The 20842-nt window shown below is 32.1% G+C and overlaps 1 protein-coding gene across 10 annotated transcripts in view; it reads right to left on the bottom strand.

Annotated features, from left to right (window-relative positions):
* The window catches only part of ADGRL3 (adhesion G protein-coupled receptor L3), an 860202-nt gene that overhangs the window by 8354 nt on the left and 831006 nt on the right, over positions 1 to 20842 (bottom strand). For 9 of the 10 annotated variants that reach the window (XM_082838915.1, XM_082838913.1, XM_082838919.1 and 6 more), the window contains one exon: positions 18156 to 18252. In XM_082838915.1, coding sequence (XP_082695041.1) covers positions 18156 to 18252 — 97 coding nt within the window. Of the gene's footprint in view, positions 1 to 462; positions 592 to 18155; positions 18253 to 20842 lie in introns of all 10 variants that reach the window. The other variant, XM_082838914.1, reaches the window with a different exon arrangement.

Genomic DNA, 20842 nt, shown 5'->3' with positions numbered 1-20842 from the left:
CTGTAGTGATGTTTGTGCCTAGAGTGTGATTCATGGTATAACAGAGTAAGATTACTTTCTTGATCTTAAGATTGCTGAACCAAGTCTTCCTTTATCTTACTTACCTTAGGCAAATATCTCATTTCTTAAAATGAATACATAGGTATTTAATATAGAAATCAATCAACAACAAGAAAAGTACTGACAAACCACAATACACTTTACAACATTACAGAGAAACAAAAACATATTGATGAATCAAGCATTTGTTTATCAGAAGGAAGGAATCCATTTCTTACTAAGGAAAACCTAAGGAAAATGGAAAATAAAAGCACCAAGAGGGGTGGAAGGCAAAAAGAGTCTGTGCATCTGCTTCCAAAAGAAAGAAAAGGCAGGATGAAAGTAAGAAAAATAGAATGTGGCCACAAAAGCTACATAAACTGGGACTCTCACTTGAAAAAATTAAAATAAACTCCAGCACACCTTGTGCGTTGTACATGCTGACAGAAGGGTTGTTACAGACCGCCGGTTCCCCAAGCAATGTATTATAGGGATTGTTAGTACCATGCGGACGAAGCAGAGCATTGCTTATAAGATGATTAGCCATGGCTCCTGGAGCAGCCCCATAGAAAGACAGAGAAAAAAAAAAGGTCAATCAGGCAAATGTGTTTGAAAAAAAGGAAAGGAAACATTTAGAATGACAACAGTTGATATAATCCTGATTACAGGCAGGCAGCTAGTTAGACTCAAAAATATATGCCACTAAAGCACACGTTTCCATCAAGGCACATATCCAACTCAATGGGAAAGAAATTAAATGATTTACAATGTTGATTAAGCCACATTTAGGGTCTTCTCTTTCCCAGAGTGTAAGCAAAAATATATTCCCATGCTTGCTAAAAATGAAAAATTTTAAAAAAAAGCAAAATATAGTCTTCCGTATAAACAAAACATATAACACAAAACAAAAGCTGAAAGAAAAGTTTAAAACACAGAAAGAAAAGTTAAAATTAAACAAAACATTCCCTCAATCACGGAAACCATTGGGTTGTTTTCAATGAAATAATAAAAGGCAACATTTATGATAAAACAGTCATTTGGAGAGCAGCTGTTGACACAACAGAAGATTTTGACATTACTTAAAATTCTATGAAGAAGAATTCTTTAAATTAAAATAAACTAAAATGCAATCACACTTATTAGTACACCATAGTAAGCATACTAATTAGGTGAACTTACAAATCTGATAAAATAATCATAAGGATATTATTTTTAAATATTTTAAATAAAATATTAACTTCATGGTATCAAGCAATACATATAATTCCATTTTCCATTTTCCAACTGGTTGTTTGGACTTTGGCATAGCAAAGTAACAAAGTTAAACTCTTTCATCTCTTTATGAACAGATGTACTTAATCTCTAACATACTGTCAGTATGCTTACAACCTCCCACCCTCAAGAGTCATTTAACCAAAAAAGCAAAAAATTGAGAATGACAGTTTTATTAAATATAATTAGGCCACGTATGGAAATGATAGGCAGAATGTATGTTTATGTTAGATGATAAAGAAAAGAAAAATGAAGAAAGAAAAACACAAATTATATAAGGATAGGTTGAAAACACAGGTATATATTAATTTAAATGTATATATTAGAGAATAGAAATATATAGAACAGGAGAAAATACTTGCAAACAAATTTACAAATATTTGCAATCCAACAAAGGAATAGTATCTGGGATATATGGGACTTTGGACAACTCCCAAAGGTCAACAGTAAAAAACAATCAACAAGAAACAAAACCAAAAACAATCCAATTAGAAAATGGGCCAAAGGTATAAACAGACATTTTATGGAAGAGGGTATACAGGTGGCAAACAAGCTCATAATGAGAAAATAACTGTTATTAGTCATAAGGAAAATACAGGTTAAAACCATAATGAGATATCACTACACACTTAAAAATGGTGGTGACAAAAATGCTGGCATGGATGAAGAGAAACTGGATCACTCGTACTTTGCTGGTAGAAATGTAAAATAGTACAGCTCCTCTGAAAAACAGTTTGGCAGCTTCTTATAAAACTAAACGTGCAATTACCATACCACCCAGCAATTATACTCTTGAACATTTATCCCAGAGAACTGGAAATTTATGTTCACACAAAAACCTACAGATGAATGGTCGTGGCAGCTTTATTTGTAATAGCCCATAATGGGAAAGAGCCCAGATGTCCTTCAACTGGTGAACAGTTAAACAATCTGTGGCACATCCATACCATGGAATATTACTCAGGAATAAAAAGGAACAACTATCAATACACATAATGACCTGGATGAATTTCTAGAGAATTATACTGGGTAAAAGAGACAATTCAAAAACTGAATGATTCTATAAATACATATATTCTTGAAATGACAAAATTATAGAAATGGAGAATAGATTAGTGGTTGCCAGGGTTTAAAAATGCAAACGGGAGGGAGGTGCGTATGGTAATAAAAGGGCAGCATGAGGCATCCTTGAGGTGATGGAATGACTCTGTATCTTGGCTATGGTGGTGGATACACAAACTTACTCTTGTGATAGAATTGCAGTGAACTAAACACACACACACACACACACAGATACAATTAAATACAAGTAAAACAGAAGAAATCTGAAAAAAATTGGAGGACTGTTTCAATGTCAATATCCTGGCTGTAACACTGTAGTACAGTTTTACAAGATATTATTCAGGGAAACTGGGTAAAAGGTACATAATCTCTGTATCATTTCATACAACTGCAAGTGAATCTACAACAAAATAAAAAGTAATCTATATTGAATGAATATGACAAGAACATTCAGTCACTCATAGAAATGTTAAAAAAATGAAAATCTCGGCCATGGCAGTTTTAATTTTTTCTTAATCATAGCTCTTTGTTTTATAGTAAATTACCAGTCAAATAAATATTTTAACCTCAAAATTGGGAAAGTGAACTATTGATTTAAAGGACAATAAAGCTTGTCTGATTGCTAGAGCTAGAAAGTTTCAGTTTTATCAGGAAATAAGCCATGTTTGCATCCTACACATTCTGCAAAGAACTAGCATAGAACTAGCACAGAAGTTTTCCGTGTGCTCGATGAATATTTGCTGAAATTGTACTTCATATACATTTAGATGTCTTTACACAGTGAGATGACAGATCTTCAATTTATCATATAATGGGCATATCAGGTTATTGTTTCCCATTGATGAATTAAATACATGGTATATTAGTATGAAAAGCTAAAAAGAGTTGGCTACGGTGCCTTTCAGATAAGAAATGGAATACTGTTAATCTTAAACATGGATATTGTTGATGTTACGTAAATTTAAGATTAATTGTTTGAGACAGGATTTGGTCTGCCCAACATTTTTAGAAAGCAAACTACCTGTAAATTGTATCTGCTACCTAATATTTATTATTGCAGCCTTTTCTCAAGTAAAAAGGAAAGTTAGTCTTCTAACACAAGTAGCTGTCTTCTAAAGTTACTCTAAATAAGCATTTAAATAAAAAATGAAAGGTGTAAGCAACTTAAAATGAACTAGGGTAAAAACCTTAAAAATATAAAATTGCTCAAACTCTTTACACTTCCTTATAGATCAAATAAGGGTAAGATTTTTATGTCTGGGACTTATATGTACATCTCTACACATTCCCTTTATTCCTACGCATTATGTAATTTAAACTAACTGGAAAACAAACTGTAGGCTGGAAAGATGGCTCGTCACTTTTTTCTCTGGCTTCATATAGCTTATAAAAGAAAATATTCCTTTTTTTTTTTTTTTTTTTACCTGCTGATGTAAAAGAAGATGATCTGCTTAAAAGTTCTCATCAGAAGAAAAAAAAACTGTAATTATTTATGGTGATGAATGTGAACTAGACTCATTGTGGTGACCATTTCATAATATATACAAGTATTTAATTGTTATACACCTGAAACTAGTATAATGTTATATGTCAATTTACCTGAATTCAAAAACTAATAAATAAATGATAAAAGAATGTAATTTAAAAAAAGATGATCTATACGTTAGAATAAGGAAACAATTGAGTTGGGAAGAATCAAGCATAAGCAAGAAGCAGGTGACTCAATATTTTGGTTTCTGTTTAGCGTTCAGTTTACAAAAAAGCTAATAATGTGAGAATAAAAAAAGTTTAATCATACAAAAATGGAGTTCCATAATGGAATTCTAACAAAGCTATCACAATTTGTATAGATAATCTGGTTCTAGCTTTCTTAGCATAAAGTTCCTTTTCAGTTTTTCTTAGTGTTTTGCTAATTTTTGAATGTACTTTAAATTTAAAGCACTTATATCAGTGAAATCTACTAATATAGGAAGACTGAATTTTAAAGTTCACTTATTTATCATCAATTCCTGCTGAGCTAGAAAGGCAAGCAACAATAGCAGAAATGGATTGGTATACAGCTGTATTATGACACAATGTTGGTGAAATGGAACAATATTCAGTCCCCGCCACATGGCTTTGGTAGGGTGCTTCCTCAAATCCGGGTGCAACACAGAATCTGTTACTAATCTACAGCCCTATGAGTGACATGATTGGAGATCTACCTGCCATTAAATCTAAAATCACACAAACACATTAAAACAATTTAAAACAAAAATAAAGTCAGTTTTCTTTTTATCCTTGGTATTAAGGACATTTTTTCCTGATAGAAAAAGAATCACTATTTAAATTAAGTTGCTTTTTAACTATCGCTCATCTTTATACTTCATATACCATTTAAAACTAACATAATTAGTGTCACTGAAACTGACTTAGTCCTGAAAGTGGAGAGTTATAACACAAGTGAGGGCTCAGTCACAGGGACTACAGAGCAGGATGTAAAGTTTGGTGATTAATGTTTTGCAAAGAATGTAAGGTTATGGGTAAGCTCTATGAGTTTGCTAGTTTGAAAGAATGAGGGAGATGTCTGAATAACTGAACAATTATCCCTCATTTGATTCACCTAGTGTAAGAAGTTAATAATTTTTAATGGACACTCACAGCTTGCTGTGACCTCAAGAGGCCATTTTTCCTGTTGGCATGCCAAACAAGAGCAATTTTCCTAGAAAGTGTTTCCTACAGTACCCACTCACATTTAGGCATTTCAGTTATACTTTTTAAAGGTAGCACCATCTGTGCTAAAAAAACCTGCTTGTTGCCAATGCCTAGATCTTTTCCTAAAAACCTGCACAGAACCTGTCTACCTTCATCTTTTATGTGCACAGTTACTTTTGTCTTTTCTCTGTAGCTGCACTGCATTTCACTTGTCTTTGCCTAAGTCTATTCTGTTTGCTTCTAGCTGCTTCTCCAATTTAATAGGGTCACTTTGAATTCTGATACTATTTTCCAAGGTTCTGTCCATCCTGCCTCTTTCTCTTACCTCCAACTAACTTCTGATTTGTAAACTTCCCTTCTAATAGCTGTGAAATTGCTGAAGACTTCCAAGAAGATCAGTGTTTACAGACCATCTGTCACTGTTTTTCAGCTGAAAAGTTAAGCTTACTGGTTAGTCAGTTTGAAGACACAAATCAGTTGATGCTGGGAGGTAGTTACAGCCTATGTATGTGAAAAGCATGTTTATGTGCTAATTTCACTGGAATGTAAACCCCAGGAAAACAGGGAATACATAGGGTTTTTGTTTTTTCACTGCTCTATACCGCATGTCTAGGTTAGTTCTTAGAGCACAATAAATATTTCCTTAATTAAAGAAAAAATTTATGTGAAATCCATGGCATCCTGAAAATATGAAAACTAAAGTCATTTTATCAATTATGAATAGTTTTATATTTTGAGTAAATTTTTGAAGAGTGCCATTTGTCTAATTTCTAATGTGATTTATTTCCTTCTAATACTACACCAGTGGCCATAATACTGAAACTTTTAAAGCAAAGATAAACATTCATATAATTATTTGGAAATAGAAAATGCTACCTGAATACTAACTGAAGATATTAATTAGAGGGGAAAAAAACAGTACAACCTGCCATGACTCAAAAAAGCTAAAATAGGGTAAAAGAGCTCAAGATGGCTGTGAAAAATAGCTGTTCTTTAATTCTCTGAGTCCTTAAATCCTGGCTACAGTCTAGTCATACCTGCATATTTGCTATCAGAAACAAGGGTCAGCTCTTTCATAAAACCATGGAAAAGGAATTAACATTGAATTTCAACATATGCGAATCATTAACAAGGCTATCGACAGAAGACCAAGCACAAAATCTTTATTTCTGGTGAAAGCATGATAGAAAGCAAAAGAGGATTTTCATATTCCACACTGAAAAACTTAGGGAAGTTTTTCTGATGATTTTTTTGTAAGACAGTAAGTTACTGAAAAAAGACTAAGTTTAAAATCACAGATAATCATTTTAAGAAGAGGTTTTTTTTCTTTTAACTTTATACCTGAAGACTGATGTTTTTGATATAAAAATTTTTAAATGAGTGAAATTTGAATGGAATAATGAGTACACTTTTCAAATGTGTAGTTTTTACCACAAAACGGCTACATTTCTTTCCTTATGAAAATAAAATAGGTGCTTTGACATTGGGAGGCCCTGAATGACAGCACTGCCTAGGCCAGTTCAATGTGAACATGTAATTGAGGACTGAAACTCCAAGGCAGATCTGCCTGCTTTGAAATTGTGAAGTAAAGAACAGATCTGAAACAAGGTGACAGTTGGATCTCACTTGAATCTATATTATATCATTCAGAAACATAATTCAAACAACGTTTCTTCTTGACAGCAGGCTAACAAAAGTATACTGAAAAGCTCTTAAAATAACTTGAACTATCACTCTGCTCGCCCCTCACACTTCATTTTTTAAAAAATGTAGTTACATTCTTATTTTATCATATTGAATGGGCAAAGTTTTATAAATTAAGACCTCGGTGATCTAATGAACCAAATGAATACACCATTCTCTAATAGTCACATACCAATATACGTCAATTTTCAAATTTTTATGTATAAACATGTAACATGGTAAATGTTCTGTTTTATTTCAATAAAATAGCTTTACCTGGATGATTCTTTCTTTCTTAATGTACCTCATCCTCCACTTAATTCCCTCATGGTTCTCTCTCCTTTGGTTTGACATAGTTTTCTTTTATGAAGTCATTTTCATTATATATATCAACTGAGCATACAAGTCAGAGTTATACACACAGCACAGTTATTACTGAGTGATGACTTTGTGCTTTTGTTTTCAGCTTTGTGCTTGGGTTTTGTTTTGTTTTGGGCCACATTAATTTTGGCCGAAAGCAGAGACTTCATTTTGTAACAAGTAAAAATAATTTCACTAATGATGGTATTTTCTATAGAATTAGAATACTAACTTCAGTGTAAGGCAAGGAATCTTTCACCAGGAGATGGTATCTATGAAGTTGTGAAACCCTTAAAATTGTATGTAAAATGCTTTTGGTGTATGTTTGTGTGCTCCGTTGTGCACACACATGCCTGCACTTCTTTCCGGTGAAAGGGTCCTGAGGCTTTTACTTCCTTTTCAATATTTAAGAAAAGAGGTATACAGGAAAAAAGACATGTCTCTTTCTTTGGCGAGTGACCTATAATATAAACAAGAAAACTGGAAAAAATGATTCAGAATACCCAAAATATATCTTATGTATGTAAGTATCACCTAATCAATTGCAGTATAACATAATGGAGAAAGGTTATAATCCAGAATTTACAATGGAATAAGATTTTAATCTTATCTAATCTACTATCATCGCTCAATATGTAAAGAAACGCAGGTCCAGAGATGTTCATAATTTATTCAAGGTCACACATGACTCTGATAGTTTTTCTTAAACATATTTATATCAGCGATTTTCAAACATTTTTTAGCACCCTCTCCCAAAAATATGTTTCAACAAAATTTTATTAGGAGCCTTATAGGAGTGCATTACTTTTTTATAATACGCTTTTCTGTAATGTTCAATTATTTTATTTTCATATTCACATATTAATTCACATAACATAGATAAAAAAACAAAAATAAAAGTAAATAGATAAAAGACTTCTAGAACTGTGGAGAACTGATTCAATAGGCATTTTCTATTTTAAATATTTTGTTTCCTATTTTTTGCTTTTCTATGTAACAAAACAATATCAGCACACATGCAATCTACAGAAAGCCAGTGTAAGCAATGATTAGTTCAATTTTAAAGGGCTACTTTATAAAATAGAGACAGCCATATTAATCAAGACCAAGTTGTTTATAATAATAAACAAAGCTAAAATAATCTGCATACTATCCTTAAAAGTTATACAAGTTTTAAAGCCATAGAAACCATAATTTTATTTTTTACTGTTTTTATCCAAACAATTAATGAAATTACAAAGTGTCAAAGAAATGCTTTATTGAAAGCCAAAATCTTTTTCATCATTTTTTTCTAAAGTCATAAATTGAAGAGCTGACATCTTGATTTATCACACTGTGCACTTTTAATAGCCAACAAGTCAGCTATTAAATTTTAATCAACCTGCCTATTAAATTTCTTTCAAATGGTTCAGGGATACTTCAGTTTCTTTTAATAGCTAATTCATTCACTGGGAATCTATTAATATGGATTTCAATGACATGTCTTCTCCAGAGTACAGATCGGGTCATTGTTAGTTCAGTATAAAATGAAATATTCTGAATGTAGAGGTGTTGCCTCTATTTCAATATGTAAATTCAAAGCTTTAGAGTTGGGAACCCTAGAAATTACGTATTCTGTTCTCCCTTATTTTGCACTAATTGGCTTTATACATGTCTTCTTCATCAGATACATGGGTTTTTCTACAATAAACATTTAGAAGTAAAATTCCTGGGTCATATGTGGTCCACATTTTCATTTTACAACATATTGCCAAAATGCTGTCAAATATGTATGTATCAATTCACACTTCCCATAAGCAGTGTATATTTCTTAAATTCTTGCTAGGACATGGTATTGTCAGGCTGACATTTTGCCAATTTGATAGAGTATGAAGTACCTCATATTACTGTTACACTTTGCATTTTCCTGATTACCAGACAGATGGAATAATTTTTCATATATTTATTGGTTGTAAAGGTTTCTTATTCTGTGAATTGCCTGTTCTTATCTTTTGCCCACATACATATTAGGTTGTTGAATTTTATTTATTGATTATTTATTGATACAATATATGCATTAACATTTTGTTTTTTATATGTACTGTTTACACCTCCTTCCAGTAGCTCACCTGTTTTGAGTACTGTTTAAATTTTGAGATAGGACTCTTATCTTTTTCTTATAATTTATGATCTTTGTTTTCAAGAACTCCTTTAACCTAAAATCTAAAGTATATTTTCTTCTAAAAGCTTTAAAGTATTATTTTATGTATATACATTTTTTTTTTTTGCCCTGAAATTCAACACAACCCGGTTGTGCTGCAATGGAGAAACAGATACCATTAGATACTCATTATTGTTTTTTATTGAAAAAGAAGCTTCTCAGAGCTCTTATGTTTTCTGACTGCTCTAGACAACAGTGGTAGGCTTAGAAATCATAATTCTTGACGAATCTTTGCTTTACAGTATAGAGAGTGGCTATATTTGCAAGTAAAAATTATGAACCTATACTACTCAGTCATTCATCTGTAAAACTCATTTTTTGTGGTCAAAGTCATGTATTTCTGTGTGCTTTTAACTTGGACATTTTCAATACATTGGCATAGTACTCAAAACAAAGAATACTGAGCCCAAAGATAATGGGTCAAGTATGCTTATCCACAGGTAAAATAGCAGTAAATTCCATTTCTTTCTGGTAAGAATGTAGTCATTCCCACAGCTGTGTTTATTTGTAAATCACACACTGCTTTACATTTTATTTGTAAATTCACACTGCTTGTGAAGTTTTGCTGAATAAAACAAACCTCAGAACAAAGGAAAGTATAACTACTGAACAATATAAAATAATTTACCAATTTGAATAAATATGACTTTTCATATACTTCTCTGCCCTCTATTGGTATACTTTCTTATATTGTACAAATTTTACAAACTCGTATGCAGAAAGTCTATACCAGCTAAAACCTGAATTTTATATTTGGAAATTTATTTGAAAAAAAGTATGTGAGAGAAAAGTAGATATGAATTAAAACAAGATATATATGAATAAAGAGATTCTTGATTATGTTGTTCAGAGAAGGCTTATTTTGTCCTATAATCATAACCAGCTCTGTTCTGTTTAGACTGAGACTGTTTCAGGAAACATATTGTTTCTATTTTTCTACATCAAGACTAACTGTCTTCCTTCAATCTGTATATCCTCTTAAATCTTTTTTAGTTCTCCAGTGATTTTCTGGGGTTATAAATTACTATCTATGAATGTGATGGGTAACTTGTTTTAGTTTTTAAAGCACCCACATTTCTTATAATAATAAACTATGAGGAAAGTCTATTATGAAGATTATAGGAGAGCCTATCACATAAACACTTATTTTTAAATGGCATGCAGTATATAAGGCTGAACTATATAAAGTGCAAGCCTCAGTGTGCAATAAACAGGGGCTATCTTGGATAATACACAATTATTGGTATTTAAGCATCTTTTTTTTCTAAGACCTTCATATGCTAAACATATATCCCATTTCCATATTTTAATTTTTCATGTAAATGAACTAACTTCTATTCACTTTCAAATAGCAGATATAGGTTAATATAATCTATTTCTTAGAAAAAAATAATCTGAACAAGTGATGACTTTTAGTTAACTTTGGTTATTATATACCGCATTTATAGCATCACAATTTTATGCTTATAATACAGTAGGAATATTTTTCCAGATGAGAGGTACAGTCCAGTTTTTTTTGCTTTTAAAATTTGAATTATAAGGCATTTCATTGTTTTTAAGAAACTGGAATTAGCACATAAAAGTAATAAGAAGTTTAATTTATAACATTATCACTACCTATTTGAAGTCAACTCAAATAAATTTCCTATCTGTTCTAGGCATTATTATATTGCCCTGACAGAGGACACAGTTTCAAGGAATATCAAATTCAGGAGTACGGAGATTTGGGAAAGTTATATCTTTGGTTCTATTACTAAATGATTATAGGCAGAAGCTATTTACCAAATTTTTTAAACACAGTCTTTGCTCTGACCAAAATATTTATCCTTTTACTGAAATATAAGAAATTAAAAATTAAAGATAAAAGGATTCTACTAATAAAATATCTTGAGATTTTTGGTATTTGAGAACTTCCAGGAGAAAAGAATGATTATAAAATTCTTGCAATCTAAGTCCTACAACTGAACAGTTATGTATAGTAATTCAGCATATTTGATATCAAATAGTTTTGTAAAAAAATGTTATTGGTCAATACATCTCCCCATATATTCACAATATTTTAAAGCTTCTCCTTCCCTAAGTAAATAGGATGAATGAATCCACTCTAAAGAATTGCACTTATAACAAAATAAAGTGGAAAGAAATGAATAGTACATCAAGGAAATTAAGAAATAAAGATGTGAATAATTGTTCTTTAAGAATATCTTATTTTCATGAGGTGATAAAAATCATTCTGAAATACAGTCTTGGAAACTTAATTCTAGTCTTCAGCAAGCTTCATGTAAAACTGTCATCATAAGAAAATAACGAACATTTTTATTATTGTAAGTAGGGCTGTGTGGTCAGAAAGTCCTCGTTTGGAATTTAGATTGTGTTCTTTATCAGCCATGTGATTTTGGACAAATTGCCAGAAAACCCAGGTTCTTCATGGATATAAAGATAATGGATAATAAATAATGAACAGTGTAAAACAGGTAAATGATAGTTACACACACTAAAGGAGAAATCCCAACTTCACCAAGAGTATAAAGAGGCACATTGTGTTCTATCAGAGAAAAGAATACCACTAATTTCTGAAGATAAGTTGTAGTATTCACATTTAGTTCTCAAAAAAGATACTGTTTTCTAAAAAAAATTACATTCTCAGCAACTTATACAAAACAGTAATATTTTAAAACCAATTGGAAATGTTCTATAGCACCATATTTAGAAGTTATCAAGGTAACCCACTGTGGCTTGTCTGATTTATAACAAAGAGGTAAGAGATACTGCTAACTATATATAAAGGCAGTAAGATAATAAATCATAAGAATGAGAAATCTACTCTACATAAATAAGCCTTTGTGAAGGGATCTTTGAAAACTATAATAATAATAATAAAACCATTTTTAATATTGTGTAGTTGACTGTGAGAGGCTGGATGATTTCAAGGATTCCGAACAAAGAGACAAAGTTAAGAACAAAACATAAGAAGGACTCACTGGGCAAGCATTTTAAAAGTTTTTCTTTTTCAGTTCCTGCTAACAATTTATAGAAAGAACATTTGCCCCAGATTGACTAGAGATCAATATTTAATATATTCCATTTTACAATGAAAAGTTCATTCTGCAAGTTATTTGGTCTCCTAGAATTAGGAATCAGGGTATTAGTAGTATTGTTTAATTATCTATTTGATGCAGCAACTCACTTTTTAAAATCTGTACCTATTTTGCTTTTGTATATTAAACTGATTTTCCTGAAACAGAAGATATCCTTATTTTATTGTACATTTTCTGATTATTGAGGACACATACAAAGGAAAGAAATTAACACAGAGATCACTGTTGCCTCATTTACAATCAAGAATATAAAGGTCAAAAAATACTAGATATAAATATAATGGCGAATGTCAAATGAAAATTTTCTCCATGCCATGGGACACTTATTATATTTGTGCTCATATCATTGTAATACTTTCTCAAAACAAAAAATAATTTGTTATATAGCCTAGTCTGATTTGTTAGCTATGCAAGAAGTACTCTTAGGCATATGATTAACTGTTTCTGCAAATTTGACAAATGTCAGATTATATTAGAATCTGGTTAATATTTATAACAAATGATTTTATAATCCTTCAAAACAGCAAGGCTTTGGGGCAATATGACACTTTAGGCATATAAGCCAAATTATATTTACGAACATTAATAAAATGGAGTGAATGAGTTTGCGTGTTCACCCTACTAGCTTTAATTTATAGAAATCATTAATCATGGTGAACACCACTTATACCTTTTCACTTGTATTTTTCTTTAAAAACGTAAAAACAAAATATGTTTAGTAGCCTGAATATTAATGAGACAGCAGGTGATTTATTGTGAAGTTTCATCCGTGCCAGTGACCAGCCTCCTGGGAAAGACAATACAGGCTCTGAGAAGATATGAGTTTAAAAAGGGAATGAGTCACATCCTTACTCTGCTACATAACTGGTTATTTAGCAGGCCTGTCTAACTAGTGTTCTCTAAACCTCTGAAGGGTAGGAGGGCTTGGAGGAAAGAGAAGGCAGTGCTTGTTTATATCATTATCTAAGGTAGGGAGAAGAAATATTATTTCCTCATTGCTAAAATAGTTACAAATCAAAAATGGAAACTACAACTATGCAGATATAATTTGCATTTAATTTCTAATTTAAAAGAGATAATTCAGTTTTATGAGTTTATTTCCTTTTGTTAGCATCAAGGGGAGCACCATTTTAGGTAAATTATTTCTTTTACTTGACATTCAGGTAACCACTTAATTCCTCCCACCTATTACTATTAGGAAATACAAAGGAAAAGAAACCTTTGGTAGTGAATGATGAATTTTAATAACATTCTTGAGAGCACTGGCAAGGACCAGTTTTCATTTGTTAGAAAATATAAGTGAACTTCTGAATAGAATAATAATAGTACTTATTATGTCCCTGGCATGTTGTAAGCAATTAACACATATTAACTCAGTCCTCTCAGAGTCCCTCTGACATGGGTACTGTTAATATCCCTATTACATAGACACTGAGAAGTTAAGCAATTTACCCAAAGTCACTGGGTTAAAACTCCTTACTCAAAACTTCTATGCAAAAAACAACTACAGATTAGACATTCTTCTGCCATATAACACTTAAATATGGCTTAAATAAATATAGCTTTACTGGTCAGATCTCCATGAATAAAAATCTATATTGCATTAACTTGTGTGGGAGGTTGGTAAGATGGAGAATGGGAGGTAGGGGAAATAAAACTCCACAATACAGGCCAAGTCATTGTTGCAGAAGGAGAAATGCCTTTTTGCTAATTCTGCCACTCAGATGCGGCACATTTTTGCAATCCACAGCTGGGAGGGGGGCCACCTTTTGGTAATTCATATAGCAATACCATATTGGTAGCAGCTACCTAGCAAACCTTGATTTTAAACTGAAATTTCTGATGTCAATTCAACTTATTAAAAAAAAGAAAGTGGGAAATGCAATTATATTATTCATGATGATAAAGCCTAGTAAAGTCTCATTTCAGAAAAATCCCAATTTCCACATAAATCTACAGAAAGAGTGGAAATGTTTAACAATTAATTGAACTACCAGAGAAATTTCTCGCCAAATGCTTCATTTTTGGATCAAACTCAAGTTTTATAGGTATTGTTAATCTAAATCGCTCAGAATGCTGTTTGGCTAGCAGAGAGTGTGGGTAGGGGATACAGGTGAAAAAGATTACCTTAGCTGCAAATCGTTTCTACTACTATCAGGAACTTAGAGCTTCCAGAAATTTGGATTAGAGTTCTATTGGCCTGGGAGGAGCTTGGGGATTGAGGACTGTCTTCGAGGTATGTGTAAATTGTATATGTTTAAATGAACAAATGAATAAACCCTCCTGTGGGGTTTGTGAAACTTGGGTTTGGATAAGAGTTAACTTTCCTTGAAACTCTCTGTAATCAACCATCACCTTAGGGCTCTCAAAAAGCTCCTTCTACCTGTGTATACAGCGGCATCGGTGAAGTTAACTTGATGGTAACCCTGGAGTATTGGGTATTGCCCTCAAGAAATTCTGGCTTCGTATGAGTGTGTAGCATTGTAGCAAACAAGTCAGCAGAAGAAAAATTTTTGAAAATGTATAGAGAACACCTGGAAAACATTTTCATAAATATATTCAAAGGGCAATGTAATGAAAGTTTTGAAAGAGATGAGGTGACCAAATAACAAAATCCCAAAGAGAATATATAAGAATGATTACATAAATTGAAAATTATCAACAAATGTTCCAAGGTCTTGCTTGATTACAAGGAGTAAAATCCCAATAGTAATCAAATTTATCACATTGGGAAATCTGGACAGGTAAACTGATACATAGGATGTAACAAGCTGGTTCAAGAACAGAATATTAGAGATGATTTGAAAAAATAAAAACCACTGAGAAAGATTTCTGCACTGCATGGTAGATGCTTTATTCTTAATGAATCCCAAAGATGATACTGATGGATTCTTGTGTGGAAGAATAGGTGATAAGACGTACAGAATTTTAAAATAATTATTCTTTTGATGAATTGAGCAGTGATTATGAATAGGAAAGAAAACCTGAAGTGAAAATAGGACTAATTTTTAGACAACTTCTTGTAGTTTTCAAAGGTCAGAAGTACTCTAAAAGCAAACATAAGAGATTTAATATATCTGTTAGAAAGAAAGGAAAATGGAGTTGGAATTAAAAAAAAAAATTGCAGCTGTAAGAAACTAAGAATGAATGGGAAGTTAGAATACTGTACAGGAAGATATAAAAATGCAGTGCCTAACATTTTATTTTAATAATAGGGAATATAATTTTTTGAATAAATAGATGTGAATAATTACGTTGCTGAGGTGACTGAACTGTTTATCTGGAAAGGTGAATCTTGGATGCCACCTACCTAAATATGATACACACGCCTGAATGCAGGGAGGATAGGACCCTGGGAAATAAGACAAGATTAAAGAAGGAAGTTAAAGACTAGCTTCAGAGATATAATATGAAGAAATAAAATTTTAAAATACTGCACTCATCTAAGATAAAAAATAATAATGAGAATAAAATAAGGAGTTTCTGACTAGGGGAACTAGGAAATTAATATAGGAGAGCAGGAAGATTACTATGATGTCTACCACCATTAAAGTCACTGAGTGAAAGGAAGAATATATATGCTGAAGGAAAAGATCACTGCATGAACATACAAGTCATAAATTCAATTTAACCCCCTCCCCAAAGCCATCATCAAAGTAACTTATTGGATGTCACAAGAAATTTTATACCCTTTCTTCAATAACTTTAAGAAATATCTTTTAGAGCTAAAGATTTTAAAAACAGACTTAAACATATAATCAGACAATATAAAATATTATTTTCTATAAATATATTTCAAATTGACCTAGTCATCCTCATAGCACATATTCCAAGTTGAACTTTCTGAGAGGAACTAAAAAGGGCACAGCAATGTTATATAATGTGATTGACCTTAAAAATCAAGGTCATAAAAATTATTCATTTAAAATAATTTTTAATAAAGCTGCATACCTTATTATCTTTACATAAATTTAGATCATAATGCTAAACCAAATAGTTATTTTACATATTTTATCTGTCTTCACAGTAGGCAAATAAACAGTGTATCATTAAAATTAAATCTCATCTTTTGTTTAAATGACACTTATCCTATGGCTGCTGTGACCGTTAGATGCAAGATACTTCTAATAATAAATCTTATTAATAAGGATAGTTTTCTTAAAGGAACATACTGTAAATTTTCTATGTATTATTTAAAGTAAAAAGAAAAATCTGTCACTATGAAAGCAAATTTGTTCCTAAACTTTGGAGGCATGTGTAAGTAATCTGTTCTCTGTGGTTTAGGAAGTATGTCAGACAGTTAAAAGTATTCATATTTAAATTTTCACAAACTAACCAGTAAAACTAAACTTAAAATGAGAAGAATACTTAAGAGATATTATGTAAAATAAACTAAAAATGAAACAAAATAAAAGAAGGTAATTGTTTTATTTCAATGTATTTTCTTCAGATTTGGAGGAATATTTGCACTCACTGTTTTAACTTAAGCAAAAGTGATGTAGAAAATTTAATATCATTACTAGCTTATAGTTAACTATATCACTACCACAAATAAAGTATGTAAATCAATCAAAATTAAATATAATATGGATGAATCCCTATATCAAATTCAACTTAGACACTACTTGCTGTAACTTCTTTTATATAAATAAGATGCAACTTACTTGAGTAAAAGTAATTAACAGCACCAGCATCTGAATCTTTCTTAATCGTAAACCATAATTATTAAATTGTTTCTAAGTAGCATTTAATATAACAGAAAGCTCTCAGAAACAGGTTTAGAACAAACAAGTAGTTCTAGCTTAGAGGCTAAAAAACATAACAATGTCAATCATAAAAATAACCACTGAATATATGCATTAAAAAATGTCTCTTTTAGGACAGTGCAATTAGAATGTGCTCATAGAAGCGCCACCCCCCAGATAAAAGTGTATTCTAAAGATTTCCCTGTACAGACTGTAGTGTACTCTAGCTCTCCACAAACATTATATCTACTCATTTTTACTGCAGTCAATTTAATTTTAATCACACACACACACACACAGTGGGGAGGGGGAGAAGAGGGAGAAAGAGAGAAACAGAGGCAATAAAAAGATCAACCACAAACAAAATAGTAGATTAAGGGAACTTCATTTTCAAAATCAAAATGATACCCCAGAAGCATTTTAACCAGAAGCACATACACACCAAAAAAATCATTTTATATATATATAAGATTTATATATAGTGGGTTTTTTCTTCTGTATCTTTAAATATCCAATATTATCTGGACACATCTTTTTGATATTAAGATTAGGTGGGATTTTTCCCCAAATACACAGGTTGCCTTAAGTATGTATTAGAGAGTATAATTTTACTTCCACAAAGACTATGAAATTGCTCTATACGTGGGGTAATGTGGAACTCTATGATGTTTAGCAGACTATATAGCCACATAATTGCCCATTTTCACTGCTTCCAATGAGGCCTGACAGCTCACCAGTTTATAACAGTGGCAGATGACTAGAGAAAGAAGTTTCTCACTTTTTAACTTACTTTCAGAAAAGATCTCCTGAAAATTCTGGATTGAAAAAACAAAAAGGCTTATGAATAATGGAACACACTACTACACTCAACCAGGTTTTATATCCTTGCAATATTCCTATCACATGGAACAAGGTCCAGAAGTTGCAAATACAGCAATGCATTTAAGAACTTCTTAAAGTAATCACAAAAAAGAGTGAATATGAAAAATTATTTCTAATTACCTCTGTTGAGTGATGCTGAACTGTTTATATCTCCAGTGATGAAGGAAGACTCTGACTGCTTTCGGACCGTGTCATTCCACATCCTACGAATTCGGCTCTGGAGGAGGGAAAGGAAAAAAAGGAAATGCGCTCACCACACTGTGAATTTTCACACATATTGTTCTTTTTTGTTTCTATTACAGTATGAGGCTTATATTTCTGGCATCTGGCAAATATACAACTTCTACATGCTTGTAGTACAGTAGCATAAGAACATCAGGAACTAAATTAATGATAATAATTGGTTCTCATTAAGTGTGTTCTTAAATGCCTATGCCAGAAATAATTATAGCTATTTAAAAGGAATAAATGTAACATACTATACCAATTTAAACATGAAGATACATAGAAATGTACTCTAGATAGAATTTAATAATTTAAATTTCTAAGGTAAAACAAATTATTTTCATTGTAACTTTTATGGGAATGGGATATTTAAATATGCATTAATTTGTAAGTTTTATTAACAAAAGATTTACTTATGAATTCAGAATCTTGCAAGAAGAAACAGTTTGGTAAGAAAAGAACAGAGTATATTAAAATGTTACTAAACTTAACATTTTCCATAAATTTTGTAAGACCAATGTAATTTTACAGGTTACATACTATCTCAACTTTTCTTTCTTTTGAAGGAGATAAAGGAAGTCGATTCATCTTCATTCATTTCTAGACAGTAGGACGTTTTATAGAGAACTGAAAATTCTTACATCATTATATATATTCTCAAATTCAATTTTCCAAGTGTCTGATAATTCAAGAAAGCAGTGTAATATTTTTCCATTGAGGGGGGACTTTTTTCTGGTTTACTGCTTTGCTATTTTATTTGAGTTAGGGATCAAAAAGTATTAACAATCTTGTGAGCAGGAAACAAAATATTTTCAGAAGCTTTTCCAAGGATGAAAAACTTCTTAGAACTATTACTAGTACTAATGGTGAAATCAAGCTCACAAATGGGTTATGTTCCAAATATATTTGAATTCCTTGAATAACAGGAGTACCTAATCTTAAAGTACTAGACAGTTGGTTTTATGAATATTGGGATATGTTTATCTTTTAGAAATGTCTATATTGTTATATAGGTCAGCAAATACATACATACACATACACATACAGCAAAACTAATAAAAGTACAATAAGAAAACCGGTGCAGTAAAACCTGCACTTGAAAAATGTTTCTATTGAAAAATACTTCAAAACTTCAAGCTGAAATACTGAAAACAAATCTCTCACATTTGTTTTATTAGTTAACTAATTAAAAATATTAATTACCCTCTACTGCATGCCGAATACTAATCTAGGAAATACAAAGGGGAAAGGCAAACACAAACATCTTTGCCTTCATGGAGTTGCTAGACTAGTAAGTGACAGACTAATTAAATATAAATTAACAAAAATTAATGCAAAAGTACAATGTACCCACAAATCTCCATAGAAGCATTACTTATAGCTGAAAACTGTGAACAACCCAACTGATTATCAATGGTAGATGAGTGAATAAATTATAGAACAATATACAGCGATGAAAATAAAAGAGCAACATAGCCTCCTGAAGCAACATAGATGTCCAAGGAAAGGAGGAAGGCATAAAAGAATATGTATTGGATGATTTCATGTGGATAAGTATCAAACACATGCAAAACAAAAAGTACTGTTAAAAGTTAAGATAGTGACTATGTTTTGAGGTGAATGATTGAGAAGGGTTCAAATGGTTTCTGAGGCACTCTCAATATTCTAATATTTGGTCTGGGGAAGGGTAATAAATCACCGTGCCATATGCTTATACTTTGCATGCTTTTTTAATGTTTTTTATACTGCTTAATTGAAATAATTTTTAAGTGCACATAACAAGAGAACATGTTTAGGAAATCTGAGAACATTGCACTGATGAAGTGACATCTCAGCTGAGAGTTGATGGAATTATGATCATTGTTAGGTGACATTTATTTGAGCTGCCCCCATTATCTTCTATTATTATTTTCATTAGTCTCCTCTACCTGGGCTAGCCACACCTGTTTCCTTGCCATTCCTTAACACACCAAGCACAATTCTGCCTTAGGTTTTTTTTTTTTTTTTTTTTGCCGTACACAGGCCTCTCACTGTTGTGGCCTCTCCCATTGCGGAGCACAGGCTCCGGACGCGCAGGCTCAGCGGCCATGGCTCACGCGCCCAGCCGCTCCGCGGCATGTGGGATCTTCCCATACCGGGGCACGAACCCGTGTCCCCTGCATCGGCAGGTGGACTCTCAACCACTGCGCCACCAGGGAAGCCCCTGCCTTAGGTTTTGTATGATTATTTCTTCTGTCTCCTTCCCCAGATACTGGTATGGATATATCTTTCACCTCTTCAACTTTCGCTCCTGAAAGAGACCTAACTTGATCACCCCATTTAGAACTGTATTGCACCCACCCAACTCTGCAATTTCTGCCCCCATAGCATTACCATCTTCTACAATATTATTATAATATAGTTTTCTTATATTTAATGTCCAATAATTAATGTCCAATGTCTGCCTTAGGTTTGAGGCTCTAGAAAAACAGAAATTTTGGGAATTCCCTGGCGGTTGAGTGGTTAGGACTCCATGCTTTCACTGCCGAGGGTCCAGGTTCAATCCCTGGTCGGGGAACTAAGATCCCGCAAGCAGCGCAGCG

The sequence above is a fragment of the Leucopleurus acutus genome (genome assembly GCF_964270905.1).
Source record: "Leucopleurus acutus genome assembly, chromosome: 4".
In the NCBI taxonomy this organism is placed as follows: Eukaryota; Metazoa; Chordata; class Mammalia; order Artiodactyla; family Delphinidae; genus Leucopleurus; species Leucopleurus acutus.
Note: the sequence above shows the minus strand (reverse complement) of the source record. Positions and strands in the feature narration are given on the sequence as shown.